The sequence below is a fragment of the Sinocyclocheilus anshuiensis genome, unplaced genomic scaffold (assembly GCF_001515605.1).
Source record: "Sinocyclocheilus anshuiensis isolate Anshui unplaced genomic scaffold, SAMN03320099.WGS_v1.1 scaffold477, whole genome shotgun sequence".
NCBI lineage: Eukaryota > Metazoa > Chordata > Actinopteri > Cypriniformes > Cyprinidae > Sinocyclocheilus > Sinocyclocheilus anshuiensis.
The window spans coordinates 457,845-480,573 of NW_015536549.1; the positions used below are offsets into that span (position 1 = coordinate 457,845).

Here is a 22,729-nt window from a genome sequence, read left to right on the forward strand (position 1 = left end):
GCGCAGCATAAAAGTATTAACACGATGATGACTGATGACACACTGATATCTTTGGATTTAAATCGATGCGTTCTTTCATAGCAGCCTTTCCTCGCTATAGTCCCAAGCGCACGTTGCAAAACTCAAAAGAGTTTTGTGTTTTGTAACGTGCCTCGGCGGCCAATAGATTCGCTCGCTGGTGCGCACGTGATGCTATTTTTACGTAACACACAGACAAAATCTTTGTCTCCTGTATGTTCACTAGGTTCTCCTGAACCGATAACTGTAAGAATGCTGTTTGTACATTGACATTGACATTTTTGTGGCGTATCTGTGAGTGTCACACACAGGCATGTCATTGCAAAGACTACACCAAGAATATGCTTGGGAGGAAAGGGGAAGATTTTTTATAGCACCTGAAACAGAAGGCGACTGGGACGAGGAAGACCGTCAACTTGTTTTATCCAAAGCTGACGCTTTAGCGTCGGAAAATCGTCTTAAAGAGGCTGTCGATATGTTTTCCATGGCTCTCCGATATGGTCCGGTCCGGCCGGACCAGCTGAGCAGTTTAGTCGGATGCGTTCTGCGCAACTTCAAGAAGAAATCAGAAGAGTCCTCAGCAAAAAGTGAGCCGAACTGGACTCAGGATTGTGAATTCGACTGCCCTGGCTGTCATAGTTTCATAGCCGAGCCCGTGACGGTGACCTGTGGACATACGTATTGTAGGAGATGTTTACAGCATAGCACTTTTTCTAAATGTAAACTGTGCAGCGATGACATTAGGAAGAGGCCCGGGGAACCCCGACTGAATGTGATCCTATGTGGACTTTTAGAGAAGTGGTTCCCTGAAGACGTGAATAGAACTAAATGTTTAGGGGAAGCTGAAAGCCTATTGAAGAGTAAACACTACGGCAATGCTATTGCACTAACCAATCAATTATTAGAATCTGGTAAATTCGCATCCTTCACTGTGTCTAAATATATTTACTAATCTGACAACAATGCCATGACCAAGGTTACTAGGTCAGAACACCGTCGCCACATCTTATATTGTTTATCAAAAGGGTACAAGGTAGACAGAGCTCCACTGACCAACATTTGGATTGACAGCCGTAATTTATGTATTAGCCCCGCCCTCAGCGAACATGTAACTGGCGAGCGCCTGTATTACAAAACGCGTTCGCAGGGCGCATGCGCACTCGGCACACGTTGTGTAAGGCAGGTCGTGTCACAAAGTGTTTTGTAATCTGAGTCAAACTGAGTTTGATAATAACAAGTAGAACAGTATGTAATAGCCACAATGTTCAGGTATCTGTTCAATAGAGAGATGCCTAAAAGTTGTCTAATGTAATGTTCTGTTGCCTAAACACTAAAAATGCATTTGTTAAGTAACAGCTGGAATTTGAAAAGGCTGCGATGTCATAATAGGGAAAATGGTCATTTATCGGCTACATTCCCCCGGTTTCACAGACAAGGCTTAAGCTAGTCCCAGACTAAAATGCATGTTTGAGCTGTCTCAACTGAAAATATCTTGCTCTGACATATGTCAGTGTCATTGTTCTGTGTCAAGATGCTCACCTGTAAGGTTTTCTTCTATGGCATTTTTGTAAAAGTTGCTTAAATATCTTAATTTAACTAAGGCCTAGTCCTGGCTTAAGCTAAGCCCCGTTTGTGAAACCGGGCCTTAGTGTATTTTATCCGAAAAATTTCATATTTATATATATGCAAATATGACACCCATTTTATTTTATTTTTTCTTGATCATAGATGGCACAGAATATAATCTCAACACATTTACTGTAATGAATGGCTACACAAATTTTGTCTTTTCATCTGAAAATCTAAGTTTGTGAACACATTAATGTTTCTATATTTTGTGTAAAATTCTAGTTTTTATCGTTTTTTTTATTGAAGTGTAAATATAAAATTAGACCAAAGCATTGGCACAGAAGGCCCCGTTTTTACCCGTTGCATATTGTTACTAGTATTATTATTTTTAAATCTTATACTTATTGTAATTCATGTGGCTATTATTCAATAATTTCCTAAATTACATTTACATTTCATTTAAATGTCATTTATTATAATATGTTCAATTAAAATATGGGCAATTATGTAAATATTTTATGCCTGTATATAAGTCATAGAACAAATGTACCTTTTCAGATGAATCCCTTTTACTGGGATTCTGCTTTGTCTGTCATGGGTTATTCAGTGATGTAATTAAACTATCAAAGCACAATTTTAAATAGATTAGTTGATTTAGTATTTTATATTAATGACACTTTAAAATATATATAAATATTCATACGAATTATATCAAAAGTCATTTATACATTCTGTAAAAGTTTAGTAAACTGTTTTCATTTACATTCTGTATAATGAGTGGGCCAACTTTAGGGGCTGGGCCGATAGACGATGTCATCATCCATCGCCGATTGCTGATAGACATCACGATGTTGAGCACCACGATTTTCCCTCGCAGTATATCATTGGGTAATTTTACTACATATATTTCGGCATCAGGGCGCCGCTATTATACCTGGCATTGAAACTGCTTTTGAATGCATGGTCGCTTTTTAGTTTCACTTTCACTTTCGACATTCACGATCGCACGTACTCTGTTTATACTATGGAGCAGCAGTACTTACCACACATTTTACAAGAGTAGATGTTTGTCAGTGGTGCTCAGGATCTGCAAATCATTCGCCATCGTCCTCAATCATCTCTCCTTACTCTGTTTATGTGATAAGTGAAATTTTATGTACTGTAATGTAACAGGCACACCGTGTCTACACCGGACGCGACAGTTGTCGTGTCGCGCCGCACTGTGCCGCATATCTGGGTGTGTCTCAATCAGCTCCCTAGCTCCCGAGCTTGTAGATCGTGTACACGAATTCGGGCACTGGTAAGTTCCCTGACTCACTGCACATTGGGACAGTGATCACTCGAATTCCAGTGACATGATTACGTACAGCGTCAATGGACAACATAGTAGAACGTCACCGCTTGAATTAATAAACAACAGACAGAACCGATCTCTTTTTGATATTATTTTCTATTCTCTTTAAACACATCGTTCTGTTACATGTTCTTACAACATTTCAGCCGAATATTAATTATAAATATTAAATAAATATGTTCATTACCTGTCTAGCGATGTGCATAAATGTTGAAATATATACGAATTATGTTGAAAAAAACGGTTTGTCTTTTCAAATCTACTATAGCGTGTCATTATATTTATCGAGTTGGCTCATGTGATTTATGTTTTACGCTTCAGAAATGTGACGTTATTTCCGGTAAGGGAGCATAGTGAGCTCCGATGCTCCCTAGTTTTTGCGGTGCATTGTGGGACTTTTCAGGGAGCAAGCGTTCCAGTGCACAGGAAGGATTTCGCGATTGAGACAGCCTTTAAAATGGCCGACTCCCTGATCAGTGCCCTAACTACTGAACAAGGGAGCTGATTGAGATGCACCATCTGTCTACACTGGACGCAACAAAGAGACCGTTGAAAATCATTTGAAATTTGTGTCAGCAGCACGTCATAAATAGAACGCGGCAGCAGTTTACTGTCGGGGATTTGTCGTGTCGCGCCGCACCGCATCCAGTGTAGACAGCATCACTGATTATAATAAGTTCTATACACTGATCTATATATAATGAATCGCTGTTATAGATCAGTGGTTCTATAGTATTTTGTCGCACCGCTCGCGTCCGGTGTAGACACGGTGTTAGAAATCATTATTTTGCTTTCCGTGCCATATATAAGGATCCAGGCTTCGGGCACACCTCCGCCCCCGCTGATGTCTTCGTCCATCGCGATGTTTCACTGTAGACATCGTCCAATGCCAATTTTGTAGACATCGTCCAACCCGTTTTATTTGTACTGTTGATTAGGGATGTAACGATTAACCGTGAGCCAGTTGAAAATCAATATAAATATGTGACGATTCAAATCGGTTGAGATGCTAAACAAATCGCGATTCAGTTAGGGGCAGGAGTTTATATGAATGCATATCTGAGGGGAACTTGCTGTCTTTCGAAAAGTTTAGATGGTATTTTTTCTTTTCCTCTTGCCTCTGTATAATGCATATTAAAGTTCATAACTGCAGCGTGCATCTGCGTCTCATTCAGCTCCTCTGCTGTTTGTTTCATGCAGATATTTTTTATGCATAGTTTCACAAAACTGAAGTCAAACCATTCTGTTTTTGCTTAAAATTTCGAAATTATACAATGTAATTTGTAATGTAATGTAATGTAATTTGGTTGCCTCTAATTTTAAATGTAAAGAGCACAGACAAAGACTTATTTTGTTTATATGAAGATATTTCTTTTATTTGAGTTATTTATTTGATTTGGGGCCTGTTTTAAAATTTCAATTTAGTTTTGTTATTTACATTTATATTTAAATTTTGGTATTTAGCAAACGCTTTTATCCAAAGCGACTAACAAACGAGGACAATAGAAGCAATCAAACCCAACAAAAGAGCAATAATTTACAAGTGCTATATTAGTATATTATTATATTATTATAGTGTTATATTTCAATTTCACAAAGAAACGTGCAGTATTTTGTCCAAGTAATAATAAAAGGACACATTTAATTTATAATTTGTCTTAAATCTCATTTTGTTAAAAAAAAAACGTGAATCGAATCGAATCGTAAAATCAAAATCGTGAATCGAATCGAATCGTGAGTTGAGTGAATTGTTACATCCCTACTGTTGATTCATGAAAATCTATCATCATATCCTCATTGTTAAGTTTTGGTTGACAGGAAATATTTGATGATGTTGATGAAGTTACATAATGGCTACATAACGTCACAATGTTCCCGTCGTTGTACACAAAAATCGGGACACTTCTTCTTTGATAACCATTTGTCACATTTTATTTGTAATACATATCTTGATAGAAGTGTTGGTTCTGAAAATGTCGCAGAGACAGAGTAATCAGAGTGCAGCAGTCTTGTCTCTCCTGGTGTGTCCTCATTTGCCCTTGTGAAAAAATCAGTGCTGCAGTGTCACATCCTCTCTCCCTTTAGTCCTGTGGCATTTCAGTGCGCAAATGTCTCTCCTTGTTCTACTGATCTTACACATTTAATCTGCCATGTCAAGTATTATGATTAATATAATGCCTGTCAGACAGACTTAAAGAAATGGTAGTTAAAGCTGTGATTCCTGTGGCATTTCAGTGCGCAAATGTCTCTCCTTGTTCTACTGATCTTACACATTTAATCTATGCCATGTCAAGTATTATGATTAATATAATGCCTGTCAGACAGACTTAAAGAAATGGTAGTTAAAGCTGTGATTTTGAGGTCTCTCACTGTCTCTGATTCCCTCTTTCTCTCAGACTCTAGTAATGTGTGGGTGCGGGTGTGCCATGCCGAGGCTCACAGAGGACTAAAGCAGTACTGTCAGGCTTTAAAAAACTGGGAGGACTGCCTGATTGCTACCCCATCCCCAGAGGTACATCGATGAATTTTCCTAACACATACCGCCACAGATGGCAAATTCACAGTACATCAGCACACTTTTACAAATATCATAGTAGCTGGATTGTTGCTTTAAAAACAGGTGGCAAACTCAAGTTTCCAATTTATTCTCCATGTGTGTCTGAAATCGCCCCCTATACTCTTAAATAGGGCACTATTTGAGGAGACAGCCATTTTTAGTGGTGTCCGAAACCTTGTTTGGTTATCGAGTGCACTCATTCAATCCTACAATGCACAGCAATTACGAGTATACAACTGATGTATGCTCAACGGCTAGAGAATACCCATAAAGCACTGTGATAATCGCGCACCAAATGAATTGCTGCGTCTTGCCAGAAGATAGCACCCTCAGCTAAATCATCTATACAATTCACTCACTCGTTTTCATTTACTCCTTCAGGTGAACTGTATTAGTGGCCTAATGTAGGGAATAGTGAGTGAGGGTATAGGGGGTGATTTCGGATTCAGTACAAGAGTCAATATACAGCCGTAACACAAGCGACAAATGCTTTATTCTCAAGGCTAAAATATTATGTTATATTTAGATGTATTTGATTACATTTTTTTCTCAGTTACAATAATAGCTGGAAGTTATACTGCTATAATACACTTATATAAACTCTTGTTGAACTCCTGCAGGACTTAACATTTGATAAATGTTTTCAATGAAGTGAGATCAGTATTTTTTCAACAATTTGTACTTTATTTATTTTCTTATTTGCGAACAGTAAGTAATATAAACAATCAAGTAGTTGGTCAATAAAAGGGTAACGATATAAATAACTAAATAGATAAATAAATGAAATATTAAGAAAAGTAAAAGAAAAAAGGGGAACAGTAAAGGAAAAAGCGGGCTTGTTTTAGATATTTAATCAAAGACAAACTTTAAAAACCTTTTATGAATGCTTTTTTATTGAAATTGTTTTAGATAGTTTATTTATTTGTTTACTTTTTCTATTTCTCACTTGTTCCTCACAATGAATATAGCTGTGGTAGCTGGCATGATGCTAAATGATAAACAATCAATCAATCAATCAAACAATGATATTAAGTGCAAAACATTACAGACTTGTTTACAATATCTTTAATTGCAACATCGATATTTCCCCAGATAGAGAATATTACAATGGTGACATATTTAATCATGTGTGAATTAATTTCACAACAATAATGCTAATTACGTCACAGAAAAGGGTTATCCATATTATTTAGCCCTGCTTTTTTGTAGATTCTTGACCATGAATGAGTTCGAATATTTTTCTTTTTCAGTTCTGATTACTGCTATTCATTTGAAATATGAATTTCAGCACCTATATTTGTTAAATCAGCTCAGTTTCACATGATTAAGTTATACAGGCCAAGCTGACAAGTGAGATAAGGAGATACAGACAGGTACGGATAAGGCACAGATGTGGGTCACTCAAGTATGTATTTATCTTGTTGTGTGTCTCAGAGTGTCTTGCTCTGTTTTTAGCCTTCAGGCCATTAACATGACTAGACTCTCAGTCCCATTCTAGTCAGATTAACCCAAAAACAGCATCTGTGCTACTGGAAGCTAAACTCATTTTAATTTGTCTCTCTCTTGCAGGGATATTTCCAGAAAGCAAAAATTCTCCAAGAGATGGGTCATGTAGATGAATCTCTGCAGGTCTTCCTTCAGTGTTTGGCATTGGATGAAAACTTCCATCAGGCCAAACGAGAAGTGGAATTGGTGAGTTTAAATTCTGTTTTTGTAGTTTAATTCAGTTGGTATGATAATAAAAATTGGACGTCAGTACGTTACCAACTTCTATTTCAGTATTGATACTAAATTGATATTTTAGGAAACAAAACAAAAAACATTCTCAGGTGACTGATGAAATAAGCTAGGATTCATATCATTTCAAATATAGAATATTTTATTCTACATTATATTATATTATATTATGTTAGTTTAGCGGAAATTACAGAATGGCTAACATTGCTTACAGCATCAAGTTGAACATTTTGCTACTTTGCTACTTTTGGTCATCTAATATGAGAGCATGTTGGTTTATCAGGTTAACTGTGTTTTGTTTATTCAGGAATATATAAAGCCATTTGTTGGCGTTTACTAGTGTTGATTAATATTGTAGGTCAGAGGTCAGGAGACAGAACTGTTTTATGTTCAAGATACAGTTTTAGTTATTTGTGTTCTTAAAGGTCAACTTATTGTAATGTGCTGTGGCCAAACTGTTTCATATCAGTTATGGACCATAATTAAATTATGTAAGATAATTATTACTGGTGAAGCCTTGTGACTTTCTGCCTAAGCAAGCACACAGAAAGACGAAGAAAGTGCGCTGTGTGCGTTGCATAACCTGTGTATCTTTCAGAGTATGTGTGTGTGTGTGTTTACAGAAGGCTTAAAACACACTCTCTGATGTAATTAGGTGCTTTTTCTTTGGCCTACATTAAGACTGAGGGCTATTTTAAAGGAGAAATCATGATCTCTCAATTAACAAAGACTGGTGTCTTTAATAACAGTTCTGAGGCATGAACTCTAGTTAACAGCACTTAATTCCTGTGATCTATTTGTCTGAATTTGAATAGAATGCAGCAAGATTTGTTGTGTACAACATACTGTTTTAAAGGTTTGGTGTTGTAAGAATTTTAAAATGTTTTTGAAAGAGATACTTATCAAGGCTGCATTTTTTTTGCTCATTAATACACTAAAAACAGTAATATTGTAAAATATTATTACAATTTAAAATAACTGTTTTCTATTTTAATATATGTAAAAATGTCACATGATCCTTCAGAAATCATTCTAATATGCTGCTTAGGTTCAAGAATTATTTCTTATTACTGTCAATGTTGGGAACAGTTGTGCTTGATATTTTTTGGAGACCATGATAAATTTTTTCAGAAATATTTTATGAATATAACATTAAAAAACAGCTTATTTTTTTTAAATATACATTTTCGTAACATTATAAAAGTCTTTACTGTCACTTTGACATAAAATTAATGCATCCTTGCTTAATAAAATTCTTTTAAAAAATCTTGACCTCAAACTTTTGAACGGTACTGTAAATATGAATCTATATTCTTAGCTATATTGTTTTCTAAACCTCTGTTAAACTGCCTTTTTGTTCTAAATTGAGCTGTTCCATCTTTTTTTGTTCTTCATCTTCAGATCTTGCATGACCTGTTGGCTCCGGCCTGTGATAATGTCAAGGTTGGTTTGAGAGGGACAACCCATAACACTTCCTCATACTTGCGCAGTAAAACCCTGGTGTCTGAGGGCCAGGATCAAGACCAGCAGACCCATTTGCAAGCCCGGCACCAGTCTGTCACACCAGCAGCATCTACCCATCTGTCCCCTACAACCACAGAGGTAAGCAGGTCACCCTTTAGCACCTTGTATATTAAATGAACTTTCTATTAAATAGATCTCTAGTTGACAGTGACATAAGCAGCTCTTAATACTTTAACTCCTAATTTTTCCATGTCTGCAGAAACCAGGTCGGTCTGAAAGTCTGGAGCACTCTGGCCTGAGCAGAGCTCACTCCCTTCATGCTCACGGGATAAGGGGAGCTGTAGAGGAGGGGCTTAAAAGAGTTAGCTCCACCCCCCAGTTGGGTGACCCAGAAAAGGGGTTGCTGCTGAAAAGGAAGCTGTCTGTGTCTGAAGCAGGGCCTGGCGTGGATTACAGCCACAGCAGTAAATATAAGAAGCAAGTACGTAAGTCGTCTAGCCTGACAAGTATGTGATGCCAACACAAGGTTGAAAAGCCATGCAAATACTGTATTGACTACACATCTGAACATTTTTAGCTGGTAGTTCTCCAATGATTATAATGAACCCTCACCCAGCTTCTATATTACACAGGGCTTCCTTAGACTTAGTTGACTTTTTGTTCAGGCAACCCAGTGACTAGTCAGTCTTTAAAATGTGCCGGTTTTTGTGTTTGCCTTACTTCCACTGGGACTGTGCTTTACTATCATCAGCTGAAAATGTCTGCAGTTTGAGTTTGCCCTAAATAAAGTGGTGTCCTCATGTCTCTGCTTTTCAACCTTTTTACTTCAGCAACTGCCAGTGCAGCTACTCCTGTGGTTACAGAGGAAACCAAGTCCCATCGAACCCTGCCAAAAGACCTGCTGGACCTGAATGATTTTGAATGCTCTCTGTATGAGGTAAGGAAAGAGTATGTTTCTAGAGTCAAATCGACTAAAAGCCAAATAAAAAATTAAAAGAGGCAAGGAAAAGTAATCAGTGCACTGTTTCTCCCATATATGCATTTAGAATAAATAATATAAAATAAAAATATCTCTAGTTTTCAGTTATTTTAAGTCTGTTTGCTTTTTTTTATATTTGTTAATATTTTGTATAATGTTAACATTTGATTGAATGTATTTATTAGCAAATAAAAAATATTTTATGAAAAAAAAATTTATTTCAGAATTCTGTTATTTTTAATTAATTTCATTTAAATATTGTTAATATTTTATATAATGTCAAAATGGGATTTTTAAAAGGAATGTGTTTAATAGCAAGTTTGTTTATGATTTTTTTAAACGTAACATTTCTTGCAGGATTCTCAATCATTTTATATGATTTGATTTAAAAAAAAAAAGTTAATATTTCATATAGCTTTTAAATGAAAAGGAATGTTCAATAGCAGATTAGTTTCTGCTTTGGTATCAAAATTGGTTGAGAAAATAAAACAATTTAACTTATTTGTACTGTTAATTTGGTATTGTGAAGACTGTGGCATTGTCCACTGGTGATGGGACTTGAGATGGGTTTTAAAAACCAGTTGTAAACAGGGTCTTAGAATAGCTTATCTTATAAATTACACAGTGCACGTATAGAAGACAAACTAGTAGAGCCTGTAATATTTACCTCAGAAAACAAAAAAGCCTCAGCTGCCAGGCGACAGGTTCATATATGTGTCAGTGACAGTGTTTAATATAGCTCAAGATCATCTCCTGTCTCTTTTCTAGATTGTTTTATCAGCCTGTCACGACACCGTGTGGTCATACGTTCTGCAAAAACTGTCTGGATCGCTGTCTAGACCACAATCCCCAGTGCCCTCTCTGCAAAGAAAGCCTGAAAGAGGTTTGTCTCAAAATCATAGACTGTGCATTTGCATGGCAAGCAACAATCAATTAATTATAATAGCATTCAGGGCTCAACAAGGTAAATTTTATTATTCAAATAAATTATATTCATTCATAAAATTGTGTTGTTTTATTTTATTTTAAGATTCACACTTCAATCATACTTTCAATTACATTCTAAATGATTTTTGCATTAGTAACCAATCCAATTATTTCTGTATTCCTCTTGTTCTTCAACTTTTCTTTCTTGTGGTTCTCTTCCTCTTCTCTCTGGTTCCTCATACAGTATCTTGCCTTCAGAAAGTACACAATCACACAAGTGCTGGATAAAATCATTAAGCAGTATCTATCCAAGGAACATTCAGAGAGACTGAAGCTGCATGCAGAGGAAACAAATGAGCTCTCAGAGTAAGTTTGCACAAGTGTTTCATTTGTGGCTCATCTAATCCGATTCATCATTTTGTTTGGAAGTGGTACGTAATGTGAAGCTGCTTTTGCACTGATGCCAGACTTACCATTCATTTGTTAAGCATAATCTTCTGGTTTCCATCCATCCAGTTACAAATAAAATGAGAAAAAATGAAATGATGTACCTTGCATTTGTAAAGTATTTAATTCAGTGAATAATATCACACTGTGATATGTGATATTTGCATAAGTCCTTGTATCTAATCAACAAATCACACTCAATCTCTTTCTCTATGTTATTTGTCTTTCCCCAGTTTAACAAAAAATGTGCCCATCTTTGTTTGTACCATGGCCTACCCCACTGTGCCTTGCCCCCTTCATGTGTTTGAGCCATGATACCGTCTCATGATCCGATGCTGCATGGAAACCGGGACACGTCAGTTCGGCATGTGCATCAGCGAAACCCAGAAAGGGTAAGTGTGAGCTTATATGAGATCTCATGGGATTGTAAGCATTAAGTCTGTTGGATTATGTAGCTGACTTTTATATTATGATATATGAAGGTTTGTGGACTACGGCTGCATGCTCCAGATCCGCAGCGTGCATTTCCTCCCAGATGGACGCTCTGTCGTGGATACAATCGGAGGAAAGAGGTTTCGCGTCCTCTCACGTGGAATGAGAGACGGATACTGTATCGCCAACATCGAGTATCTGGAGGATATGAAAGTACGCACTTCTCATGAAATTTTAGATTACTGTAATGTAGAGGAATGCAGGAAAAATAATGTCTTATAATGTCTGTGTTATTGTTGAGCATTCAGGGCTCAACAATAATTACAAAATAAATAAGGTAAATTATATTTTATTTAAATTTATTACAATTTTAGCACCATAGTCTTCTAAGTATGAACATTTTTGCAGTTGTAGTTGTAGACTTTTTAAACATTTTTGCTAAGTAGTGATTAAAATTTTGCATCCTTTTGCATGGAATGAAAGGCAGATACTGTACTGCAAACATCGAGTGTCTGGAGGATATGAAAGCTTTTTAGATTACTGTAATGTAGAGGAATGCAGGAAAATATCTGTCTATGTATAATTATGATAGTTTCCAGGGCTCAACAATAAGGATTTGATTAAAAATAAGGTAATTTTATTATTTTTATTATTTTAATTATTTCAATTTTAGCACCATAGTCACTTGGAAACCATATATCCTTCTATGGTTTATGTTGACCAGAAGTTAAATTAAGCTTAAAGATACAGTATTAAAAAAAATTGTGCATTGTAGGTCAATGATGAGGAGGATTTGGAGAAGCGTTATTTAAATTTTAGCACCATAGTCACTTGGAAACCATATGTCCTTCTATGGTTTATGTTGACCAGAAGTTAAATTAAGCTTAAAGATACAGTATTAAAAAAAATAGTGCATTGTAGGTCAATGATGAGGAGGATTTGGAGAAGCTACAAGTGTTACATGATCAGGTGTACGATCAGGCCCGTAAATGGTTCCAGAACCTGGAGAACCGCTTCCGGAACCAGATCCTGCAGCATTTTGGGCCAATGCCTATGAGGTAGGCTGACATCCAGGTATTTCCCGCTCTCTTAATCCCTACTACTGAGAGAAGCCCTGTCTCCCTTCTTTCTTTGCCCTACAGCAGGCTGCACAGTAGGAAGTAGGTCAAGGTGCATTCAGGGTTGGGTTTGCATAAGTGCTGTTACATCATAAATGTGTCAGAAAGAACGGAAGTTAATCTGGCAGCTCTCGCAAACACGCACACACTGTCTGGTAAACATATTAGCGTGTTGTCCCGAATAGGGATGGCATACTTTGAATAATAATGGAGGGAGGTTGTGTAACCTTCATGAACATAGCCGGCCGGGCCTTATATGGTCAATTTGAAGAGCCTGTCCTGTGATTTCTGAGTACAAATAGGATTTATACAGATGTTCAAGCTAGTTTCATCGGCATTTAGTTTAGCTCATCGTTTCTATTTTACAAAAAGAAAGCATGATATAAAAGGGGTCATATCATGAGGAATCAAAATTTCCTTGATCTTTTCAGATTAAAGAAAGTTTGATGTTCTATGTAAGTCAGAACTTCCTCTTGATAGAAAAAGAGCTGTAAAACGTCACATCAGTGGTGTTCAGAAACTTGATCTGCCTGGTCGTGGTGAGGTAAAAAAGTTAAAGCAGGACTGAATAATACCAATACCAATTCTAGCCAATATCAATGAGCCGATCATTATTTTTATAAAATTATTAGTTTTTTGTTAGGTTATGGCTGATAACCGAAAAGCAGATATTAAAATTAAATAATATTTTGTCAAAATAAATTAAAAATAAAAAAATAAAATCAGTCGTTTTAAATCCTAGGCATCACAACATTTTAATGTACAATATAAAAATTGAAATTAATTTTGAGATTAGCTAAACATTACATTTAATTATGTTGTTTAAAGAACTGTTTTAAGAAAATTACCTTAAAGTGAGTATTAGATGCAGCGTTTCTATTATTAACTAAAACTAAAAGAAACTATTTAAAAATTGTTTTAATTTAAGTAAAATAAGGCTGAAATAAAATACAATATAAATATTAGATGATTAAAAACTTAAAACATAAAAAATATTTAACAAAAATTACAAAAGTTGCCTTGGCAACTAACCGAAATAAAATAAGTTTAAGTTGACATACTAAAATTACTAAAATAAAATAAATTAAAGCTAAGTAGAAATATAAAAAAACATAATAAAAAAGACAAAAGCACATGTAATTACTAAAACTTAAACTAAAATTCAAATAAAGCTGAAAAATAAAAGCTAATTTGAAATAATTATAAAAACCATAATAGTATAGAAATAATACTAAAATAACACATGATGGCAAAGGTAATCTAAGTGTAAAACAGGAAATGAGCATACACAATGAAATATCCAACATCGGCTGATATATTTCCAATATTAACAGATAAAAATCTCTTATATCAGCCGAGAACCGATAAGGTACAGATATGATGTATATCTCTAGGATATGACTCCTTAAATGTACTTTTATTAGTACATTAGCTTAATCTTAAGACACTAACCCTTTCTTTATTTCTTTGTTTTCAAGGCCACACCTAATGGTCCAACGTGCTGTTGGTGGCTGCTAGCTGTTCTTCCTGTCGATCCACGTTACCAGCTGTCTATCCTTTCCATGACAACACTAAAAGAACGTCTAGTCAAGATCCAGCACATCCTCACCTACCTGCAGAACCTTTCCAGCAACTAGAGCTTCCACACAAACACACACAGAACTCTATTTCCACCAGCTAATGTCTGTGTCCTTCTGCTGGCCAACATGCAAAAACTCTATGGTGCTGAATGAAGAAGAACTAATGAGAATTTAGGGAGACTCCACTGAAAGCCTGACACAGATTTCTACCTGTGGGGTTAGATGTAATTCATGCCGAGAGTTCTAAGAACAAAGTGTTTTTCGTTGTTTCGTACCAATCTGTTCATCAACATCTGACTTTTCTTTGTGCAGATCCCTGTAGTATTTATTGTTGAACCCGTTCTCATTTAGGAGAAACAATCTACTTAAAATCTCATTTCTGTTTAATGCCTGTAGCCTCCATACAGTGCTTTGAGGGTTGAAAATTCCAACATTTTCAACATGATCACACCATGCTGTGTGTGTGTGTGCGTGTGTGCGTGTGTGGGTGTGTGGGTGTGTGTGTGTGTGTGTGTGTGTGTGTGTGTGTGTGTGTGTTGAAGTAGACAGGGAGCATCTGCAAAAACAAAATCTTCAAGGTACATTTTTAGGCACCAAGGCAGAAGGCAAGACTATTTGAAATATATTTTCTTCTTCACTTAATACTCTGGAAAAAAAAAAGCAGAAATATTACTTCCGAGCATCCAGCCGAGCTTTCGCACAAGAAGTCGTTGTCGCACAACAGCTGAGTTGCCTAAGACAGAGAAAACTCTTGACGATGCACTTGTATTCATTTGGGTTGCTTTTGCAGTAATGGACATCAATGAAGCTAACACTGTCCCATCCTGTCTCAAGCTTTCAGCTCAGAGATGGGCATGAGACTGTTTAGCATAGATTTATTTCTGCTGAGGAAATAATTAGGACTTCCAGATATCTGGATAGTTTAGTTTCAGACGTATCATTCATTTGCTGTGGGTTTGCTTTGGTCAATCAAAAACAGCATAAACAACATGTCTCCATATTGCAAGTGTCTCTGTTAGTTACAAGCTGCTCTTTGTCAAGTTCTTTAGAAGTCATTTTAAGATATTGATATATTTTATTTGTGTAAACAAAGGGAAACTTGCAATATTTTGACAGATGTAGACAAGTGAAAAACAAACTATGGTTGGCTGCAACCAGCACCATACTGAAAGGAGACCCAGCAAGCATTCTACATATTGACAGTGATGAATGCTAACTCACCTGTGTGGTGCATGTTGTGTGCAGACTAACTTTTGCCTTATAATACCTTGTTGCATTCTGCTCCTATGGTATAATGTATCGGCTTGGGTTTTTGCATTCCTGTTGATGGAGAAATAATTCTGTGGTTTAATTTAATTAATTCGCCTCTTGGCCAAAATCCTTTCAGTGTGAAAAATATGTCAGATATTTTGTTGTATGTAAATCATTTTGTTTTGAAAAATATTTTTTTTATAGCTCTGCTCAAACATTTAAGTTGTCAATTTTCAAATAAAATGCACATCTTTTTCATTGTATGTGTTTATTGTATTATTATTATTATTATCATCATCATAATCTATCTGTCCATACAAAAAATGTTTATACATTTCCAAAACAATTGTCTTATGTTGGGTTGCAGGATGATGGAGCCTACTTTATTTATTTATTATTAATTTTATTATTATTATTATTCATTTTCTTCTTTTTACTGACAATAATTACAAACTATTACATAAACAATTTGACCTATGTATGGTCACAGGGATGCTGGAGCCTAATTTTTTTATTATTTATTATTATTACTATTAGATAATAATTAACAAATGACATTTTTATTATTATTTCAAAATAATTAAACATTTATTATGATTATTATTATTTTCGTTATCTATATCCTCCACTAGATAGCAGCAGCGTGTTTCATAACTCGCAGACTTCTTGTCCTGTTCTTACTACTTATTAGATAATCCACCACCCTGCATCGAACAACCAGAATATTCTCACAGAGTTTCAGACCTTTATTGAATACAAATATACTCTTTACATTTCTACATACATATCCGCAGTATGCACAACGTATTAACAACTTGACTGACGGGTTTGATGATCCGTGATTTAAAAACATCAAACATCCAGCTATCGGAGAGACAGCATCATGACAAACTCTGAAAGAAAACAACGGCAAAACTGTTAGTTGATGTAAGTTTAATTGTCGTTATTTAGTCGACTAGTTTACTTCGACTACACCTGTTCTCGTGAACGCGAAGGTGTGTGAGGCTTTTCCCTGAAATGTCACTTGAGGGCTTCCGTACGAATCAACGGATACCACTTGACGGTGTTCGCGTGAAATTTGTTGTGAAAAGCTTGTTTCAGAAGTTCACACATATGTAACCAATTCTTGCACATTTAGCTTGTTTTCTCGAGCTCTAAATGGCTCCCCTGAACTACAGTTAGTTAATATGCGGAAAATAATAGAGATTAAAGATGAAATTGGCGGGAATTGTCACCTGAGTGAGGTAAGCAGACGCTTACAGTTTGTTGTTGTGTTATTAACATGTTCCTTCATTTATATATAATTTTAATTAAAAATCAAGAAAACATAAAGGTTGCTAGGGGTGTCTGTTACTCCACTGTTGGGGTGAATGTCCCCTGTAGGAGTGGTATATACACTTTATTGTTTGGTTGTTTGTTGTTTTGGGGCACTAACTATGGTAAATATCTAAATAACTAACCTTGCAACTGTGGTTACATACATAGTACTTTTTGTAAGGGTTTTTGTGTATTTGAAAAGGAAAGGGGTTAGGGATGGAGTGATGTTACAGACAATATTCAAAAAGGAATTGCAAATTGTATTCAACATATTTGTGGACACATATGTTGTGACATAATCCAATTGCAAATCATGCATTTGTGTTTCCATTTTCTTTTCCATGTAACATGTCTGCCCAATTTTGAATGGAAATGCAAAGTCCATTTGCAATTGCATTTCCAATGTCTTGTAATAGCAATAGATTATCACCCATTTGCTATTTCACTTCCTCCGCATCCTGAACTTTTGCCTATTTGGTGATTAGATTAACTGTTCCCTCTTGAGTCGGTCTCTCAACATTGCATCATCGAAGATGTCGCTTTGGGGTTATCTCCTCCTTCCTCGAATCTACTGAAACCTTATGAAATCTCGCGGGTGATTTTCATATGGAATGGCATTCAAACACGCAAATTAGAGGTGGCCTTCCCCGCACTATAAGGCGGCGCTGAACGCCATTGCCTCAGAATTTTCTCCTTCAGCTACAAGCTCGCCGTTGAGGTACGCTCATCCGGGGGGCGGTGCCTGGATTGCCGCTCCCCTGCAGCGTTCCAGTGAGTATGACATTACTTTCAGATGCCTTCTGGACCGCGATGGTTCTGCCTGGGCAATTCCCACTCAGAAGCAGCACTGCGCGAGTCTGTCTGCCGTCAAAAACAGCGTTGGACCTTATGGACTTCAGTGATGAGCCCATGCGGACTAAGCATCCGCATTCCTCATACCTAACCCTTCAGGAAGCTCGGCTTCTCATGCTCTCCCCTGCCACACGACATAAGCAGTCCTCTGTCTCAAAGCAGCAGTATGCCTTGTTCAGACTCAGGGCATGGAAATGCTCCAGTCACCCTCTCTTCATGCGATTTAGGCCATGTCCCCACGTACACGGGTATTTTTATAAACGTTTTTCCTTCTTCCGTTTTTAAAAAATCTCCGTCCACATGCAAACGCATTCTATGAAGCACTGTCAAGAGCATGCCAAACCAACAGGTGGCGATATAATCTCAACCGTAAAGCCACGTTGGCCAATCAGAAGCCTGAAAACGTTTCCAGTAGGCGGAGATAACAGCGCAGGCTCCGACGTCACAAGCCAAAAACTCTGGTTTCGCTGTCTACATGATAACACTGCAACCGGAGTTTTTGAAAATCTCCACCCTGGCAGGAGTTTTCAAAAATGTTCGGTTTCAGTGACCTGGTGCTGTGTTTGCGTGTGGATGAACGGCCAAACCGCGTAGAAAAAGCTGTGGTTTTAAAAATAATCGCGTTCGTGTGGACAGGGCCTTACCATGCACAAATCTCAGTGCTGTGACCTGCTGTGCACAGAGGAGGAAGCGCTACGATCTCTCACTCACTCAAGCGGTAAGCAGTAGGGCTGAGACAATAAATCAATGCATCGCGAATCGAGAAATGATTCCGCATCGATTCTGAGATTTTCCGAAGGCATCGCGATTCTCTCTTGAATCGATTCTGAGCTTAGTTTTTAACAGCAGATGGCACTGCGTACTTTAGAAATAGCCGTATTCTGCTTGCTTCCAGTTCCTATACACATGCACCATTTGAACCTAAAATAATCATTCATAAAGTTCGAAAAGGTTGAAGCGAATTACAAGGATGTTCACAGTGGGCTGTGTTTACATTAATCTCACATCATAAAAGCAGATGTGCAAGTACATTTAACCACTTACATTACTCAGCCGAACGCACAAGCGCTCTTCTTCGTGAGCATTTGCATGTGCGGTTAAAAACTAGCCTAGAGCGCCATCTGCTGTTAAAAACTAAGCTCCGAATCGATTTGAGAGAGAATCACGATGCATTCCGAAAATATCAGAATCGATCCACGAATTGCGATGCATCGATTTATTGTCCCAGCCCTAGTAAGCAGCCCCCTGCCTCAGAATGGCGGTCTGCCTTCCATAAAGCATTGAGCTTTGGCCGCTCGCTTACTCTCATCATATGCACCTCAGAGCGGTGATCGGTCATGTATAGAGTGCAGAGCATTCCAGCCACTCGTTCGCTCATGCAATTTAAGCAGCTCCCCATCTCAAAGCGGCGGTCTGTCCTATATAAAATGCTCTGGCCACTCGCTTCCATTACCTTCTGTGTTGAACACCGGCTTTGCTGCTGTTTTCTCATATGGGTGTGAAGTATTGCTTACACTATCCATAATGCATGCTGGTGTGACTGCCGTTCATCGCCTCCTGTGATAAGCACCAGCGCAGCTGTTGTTTATGTGGGTGTGTAGTGCTGCGTACGTTAGCTACTGTGCACACTGCCGCTGTTCATCGCTTTCTATATAAGCACTGGCTGTGCTGCTGCTTTTGTGAGGAGGTGTGTTACGTATGCTACTGCTGCTTATGCTGGTGCTGCGCTATTCTTTGCCTTTCTATGTTAAACACCGGCTGGCCGTTGTTTTTCATAAAGGGAGTGCAGTGTCGCTTACACTAGTCACTGTACACTCTAGCACTGACACCGGCCATCATATGATGATGCACCAGGTATACCACTGTTTTCAACACTATGTCTCTCTACACTCGCTTTACGCAACTGTTATCTAGCCCTCGCTCTACGCGACTGTTATCTAGCAATGAATCCAGAGAACGATTGTGGCCGAAACGTGGTCTTTTGTAATCAAAAACTAGTTGCCCTTGAGCAATGACTGTTCTGTTGTGTGGCGTGACAGCTGTAAGACAGAATACAGAAAGTTCTTCTGTATTGGAAGAAAAGTGTCTAGTTCCCTCCTCTCAGGGAAACAAGGTTACGTTAGGTAACCGGAGACGTTTTGAACTGCCGTCTTTTCTCTGGTAAGATAAAGTTCCAAATAAAAGCATAAAGTGCTTCTGTCCATGTCATTGTACAGAGCCATGACATGCTCTTCCGGGGACTCCAGAGAGTGCATTATCAGAACGCCCCCCTGGACTGCTCACGCTGAAACAGATCCTCTCGCAGGCTGGCCAGAGGACTGTTATTTCATTCTATCTGGAGAATGCCTGCCTCTATGTTCAGAGCATCACAAGTGTTGTCTGATGTTGCTTCATAGAGTCAACTGCTCGATAGAGATTCGTCTCCACTCCATGAGGAGTCTGGCGTCATCTCGGACTTGAACTAAGGCATGTCTGTTCAGGATATTTGGTTTGCGGCAAGGTGGTCCTCGCGAAATGCTTTCACTAGGTTTTATGACCTGAAAATTCCCCTTTTTCGCACCGCATGTTCGGTCTATGCAGGGGAAGACGGCTGAGCAACCATTGGATGACTGAGAGATTTTGTGGCCACGCTCCTCTCTTGCGTGTGTTTCAACTAGGTTGTATATGCTGATGTGCAGTGCCATTGCTCGCACTAATAGCTACTGCATATGCAAAACTGATGCATTCATGACACAGCTTTCTGTGTTCTATTATTTCGGTAGTATTCAGGCGCTACAGCTGTAGCTATCTGCTCTGTTTCTGTGCTTATGAACTTGGTTCTTCCCGCAGATTTATGCTGGACACTGTGAATATATGTCAATCGTAAGAGCTGGTCTAATGTTGTATGTACCAATACGCTTGTTGCTTATTATTACCATACTCTGCATTTCATTAGTCCAGCGTTGCTCGAATGTGTACATTCATGAAATGTTTGAAAGCGGCTCTCTCCCCTCTAAATGAGTAGAGCTCACGCACTGGATTATGACTGATCATAGTCCATTCAGGGAGTGTATTAAACCGTCATAGACTTCTGCTTTTCAACCACCCAGAGAGTGCAACTGGGCTTTGTTGTGATGCGAGCTCGCATTTCACAGGGGTGCTCACAGTTTTTAACTCATACTTCCATTCATTACGAGCTGAGAAGTTTCTGCCTTTAAGAGTTCCTAGGAAGCACTCAGGCTGCGGCTTTGGCAGAGTGCTTTGCTCTCACTCATAAGGCAAAAATAGCGAGACTGTCAGCTCTCTTATGTCTGTTCTCATGTCCCCCGCTCGTTGCGGGCGACAGGAACTGTAATGGCCTTTGTGTCCGGATCGTTCTGCTATGCAGTGCATTAAATCATAATACAGTGGGGCAAAAAAGTATTTAGTCAGCCACCAATTGTGCAAGTTCTCCCATTGAAACGTGCATTCAAGTGAGTGCATTGAGATAGACCCTTGCAAAGGTTTGGCCAGGAGACTGGATTATATCAGTGGGCCTGAATATATCTATTTTATAGTCATATAGCCCATTAGTCGCCTTGAGTTTTTGAAAGAGTACTTGGACAGCGACTGTATGCCCTCCTTGTTTTAAGCTTGTTATACCACTATAACGGCATGACGCCATCATATTTATAGTCGCCCAGCAGAATGCCCTGTCAATAAGAATTTCAAGTGGCACAAGAAGGCTGATCACCTCTCGCCCTTTTACATGATCAACTCGTGCTGGGCACTCTGGTCAGTTCTGTGAGTTGAATATTTCCTCACTCGCATTGCGAGTTTACCTTTGCAAGAGGGTTATGTCTACAACTTGAACTGAGATTGTGGGTGGTGTCAAATAGGTCATGTGGACTATTATGGCAGTGGTTGACACCCCTGCTAAGTGGTGTTCAACTAGGTCTTTTAGCCATTCACAGTCTGTTGTTACAGGTGCAGACACTGCTGCCTTTCTGCGCGAATAGTCGCCCTCGTGGGTTATATCTATGCTCATTGCTTTTGTACACATTCACGGTGTAAAAGCACAGACAGGAATCTGTCATCGTTTTGTTGATTTCTCCCACACAGGTAGCAACCTTTGCGGAAAAACCTTTTCCAGGTGAGCTATGAGGCACCTATGCATGTTACTATAGCATATATGTGTTATTATAGCCTGAATGTTCCTTGCAACCACTGATCTATAATAGAGAACTGGATTGCTCATGATGTCATAAAAGTGAAGCCGCCGTGCCGCCACATTGGTGTTCCCTAGTATTCCCATACATTCTATAGGAAATCGTACGGTTTTAATGAGAAAACAAACATCACCCAACGAGTCAGCGTTTTTATATCTTAAGTATTCCTCAATCCCTGTATATTCTTACAACGCAAACCTCCTGAGCATATAAATGGTTATTTGTATAGTGTCGGGAATTTCCCCTGCGTATTAAAGGGGTCATATGATGCGATTTAAATTTTTCCTTTCACTTTGGAGTGTTACAAGCTCTTGGTGCATAAAGAAGATCTGTAAAGTTGCAAAGACTAAAGTCTCAAATCCAAAGAGATATTCTTTATAAAAGTTAAGAGTCAACCACGCCTACCTAAAATGGCCCCGGGGTCGTCACATGTGGTTGCCGCAAGCACGCCCGCCGCAAGCACGCCCACTGTGCCGTACTCAAGCCGGCCTCCGCTCACTCTAGCCCCCGGCCTCCGCTCACTCTATTCCGCAATGTGTGACGCTGTGTTTCATTGTGAACGCCAAACTACTTTGTTTGGCCTTCCAAAAGAGGACACGACTAGAAATCAGTGGTTAAGTTGTATTTAGAACACTGTTCCAGAACAGTTTAACCCTCTAAGCGCCAAAGTCGCAAAATTGCAACAAGACATCATACTTAATAAAATAGGCTGTAGATCCTAATATGGTGTAATATCTAATTTGTATTCCTACCACTAGATGGCAGACATGTAGTAACGTCGATTCTAGACCAAAATGACGTCATGTTCCTATTCAAAGTGTTCGAGGAAAGAGCAGAGCAAGTGAGCTATCTGTCATTGATGCGCAAGCAGTTCAGTTCATAGCGTGCGAGTAAATTGTGAGATTTGTGAGAGAAAATCGCCAAATGGCTAATAAAAAGT

At 38.2% G+C, this 22,729-nt stretch overlaps 2 protein-coding genes and 1 pseudogene across 3 annotated transcripts in view; 2 read left to right on the forward strand and 1 right to left on the reverse strand.

Moving 5' to 3' along the window:
• Window positions 1–224: 224 nt before the first annotated feature.
• LOC107699096 (LON peptidase N-terminal domain and RING finger protein 1-like) lies at window positions 225–15,691 on the forward strand (annotated as a pseudogene).
• A 69-nt stretch (window positions 15,692–15,760) lies between these two features.
• LOC107699144 (calcium-binding protein 2-like) overlaps window positions 15,761–22,729 on the reverse strand; it is a 23,504-nt gene continuing 16,535 nt past the window's right edge. The window contains exon 8 of the mRNA XM_016500332.1: window positions 15,761–16,326. Within this exon, the coding sequence (XP_016355818.1) occupies window positions 16,298–16,326 (29 nt within the window). The 3' untranslated portion in view covers window positions 15,761–16,297. The remainder of the gene's footprint in view (window positions 16,327–22,729) is intronic.
• The window catches only part of LOC107699113 (double C2-like domain-containing protein beta), a 73,728-nt gene continuing 67,338 nt past the window's right edge, over window positions 16,340–22,729 (forward strand). For both annotated transcript variants that reach the window (XM_016500289.1, XM_016500321.1), the window contains exon 1: window positions 16,340–16,677. In XM_016500289.1, the coding sequence (XP_016355775.1) occupies window positions 16,621–16,677 (57 nt within the window). In that variant the 5' untranslated portion in view covers window positions 16,340–16,620. The remainder of the gene's footprint in view (window positions 16,678–22,729) is intronic.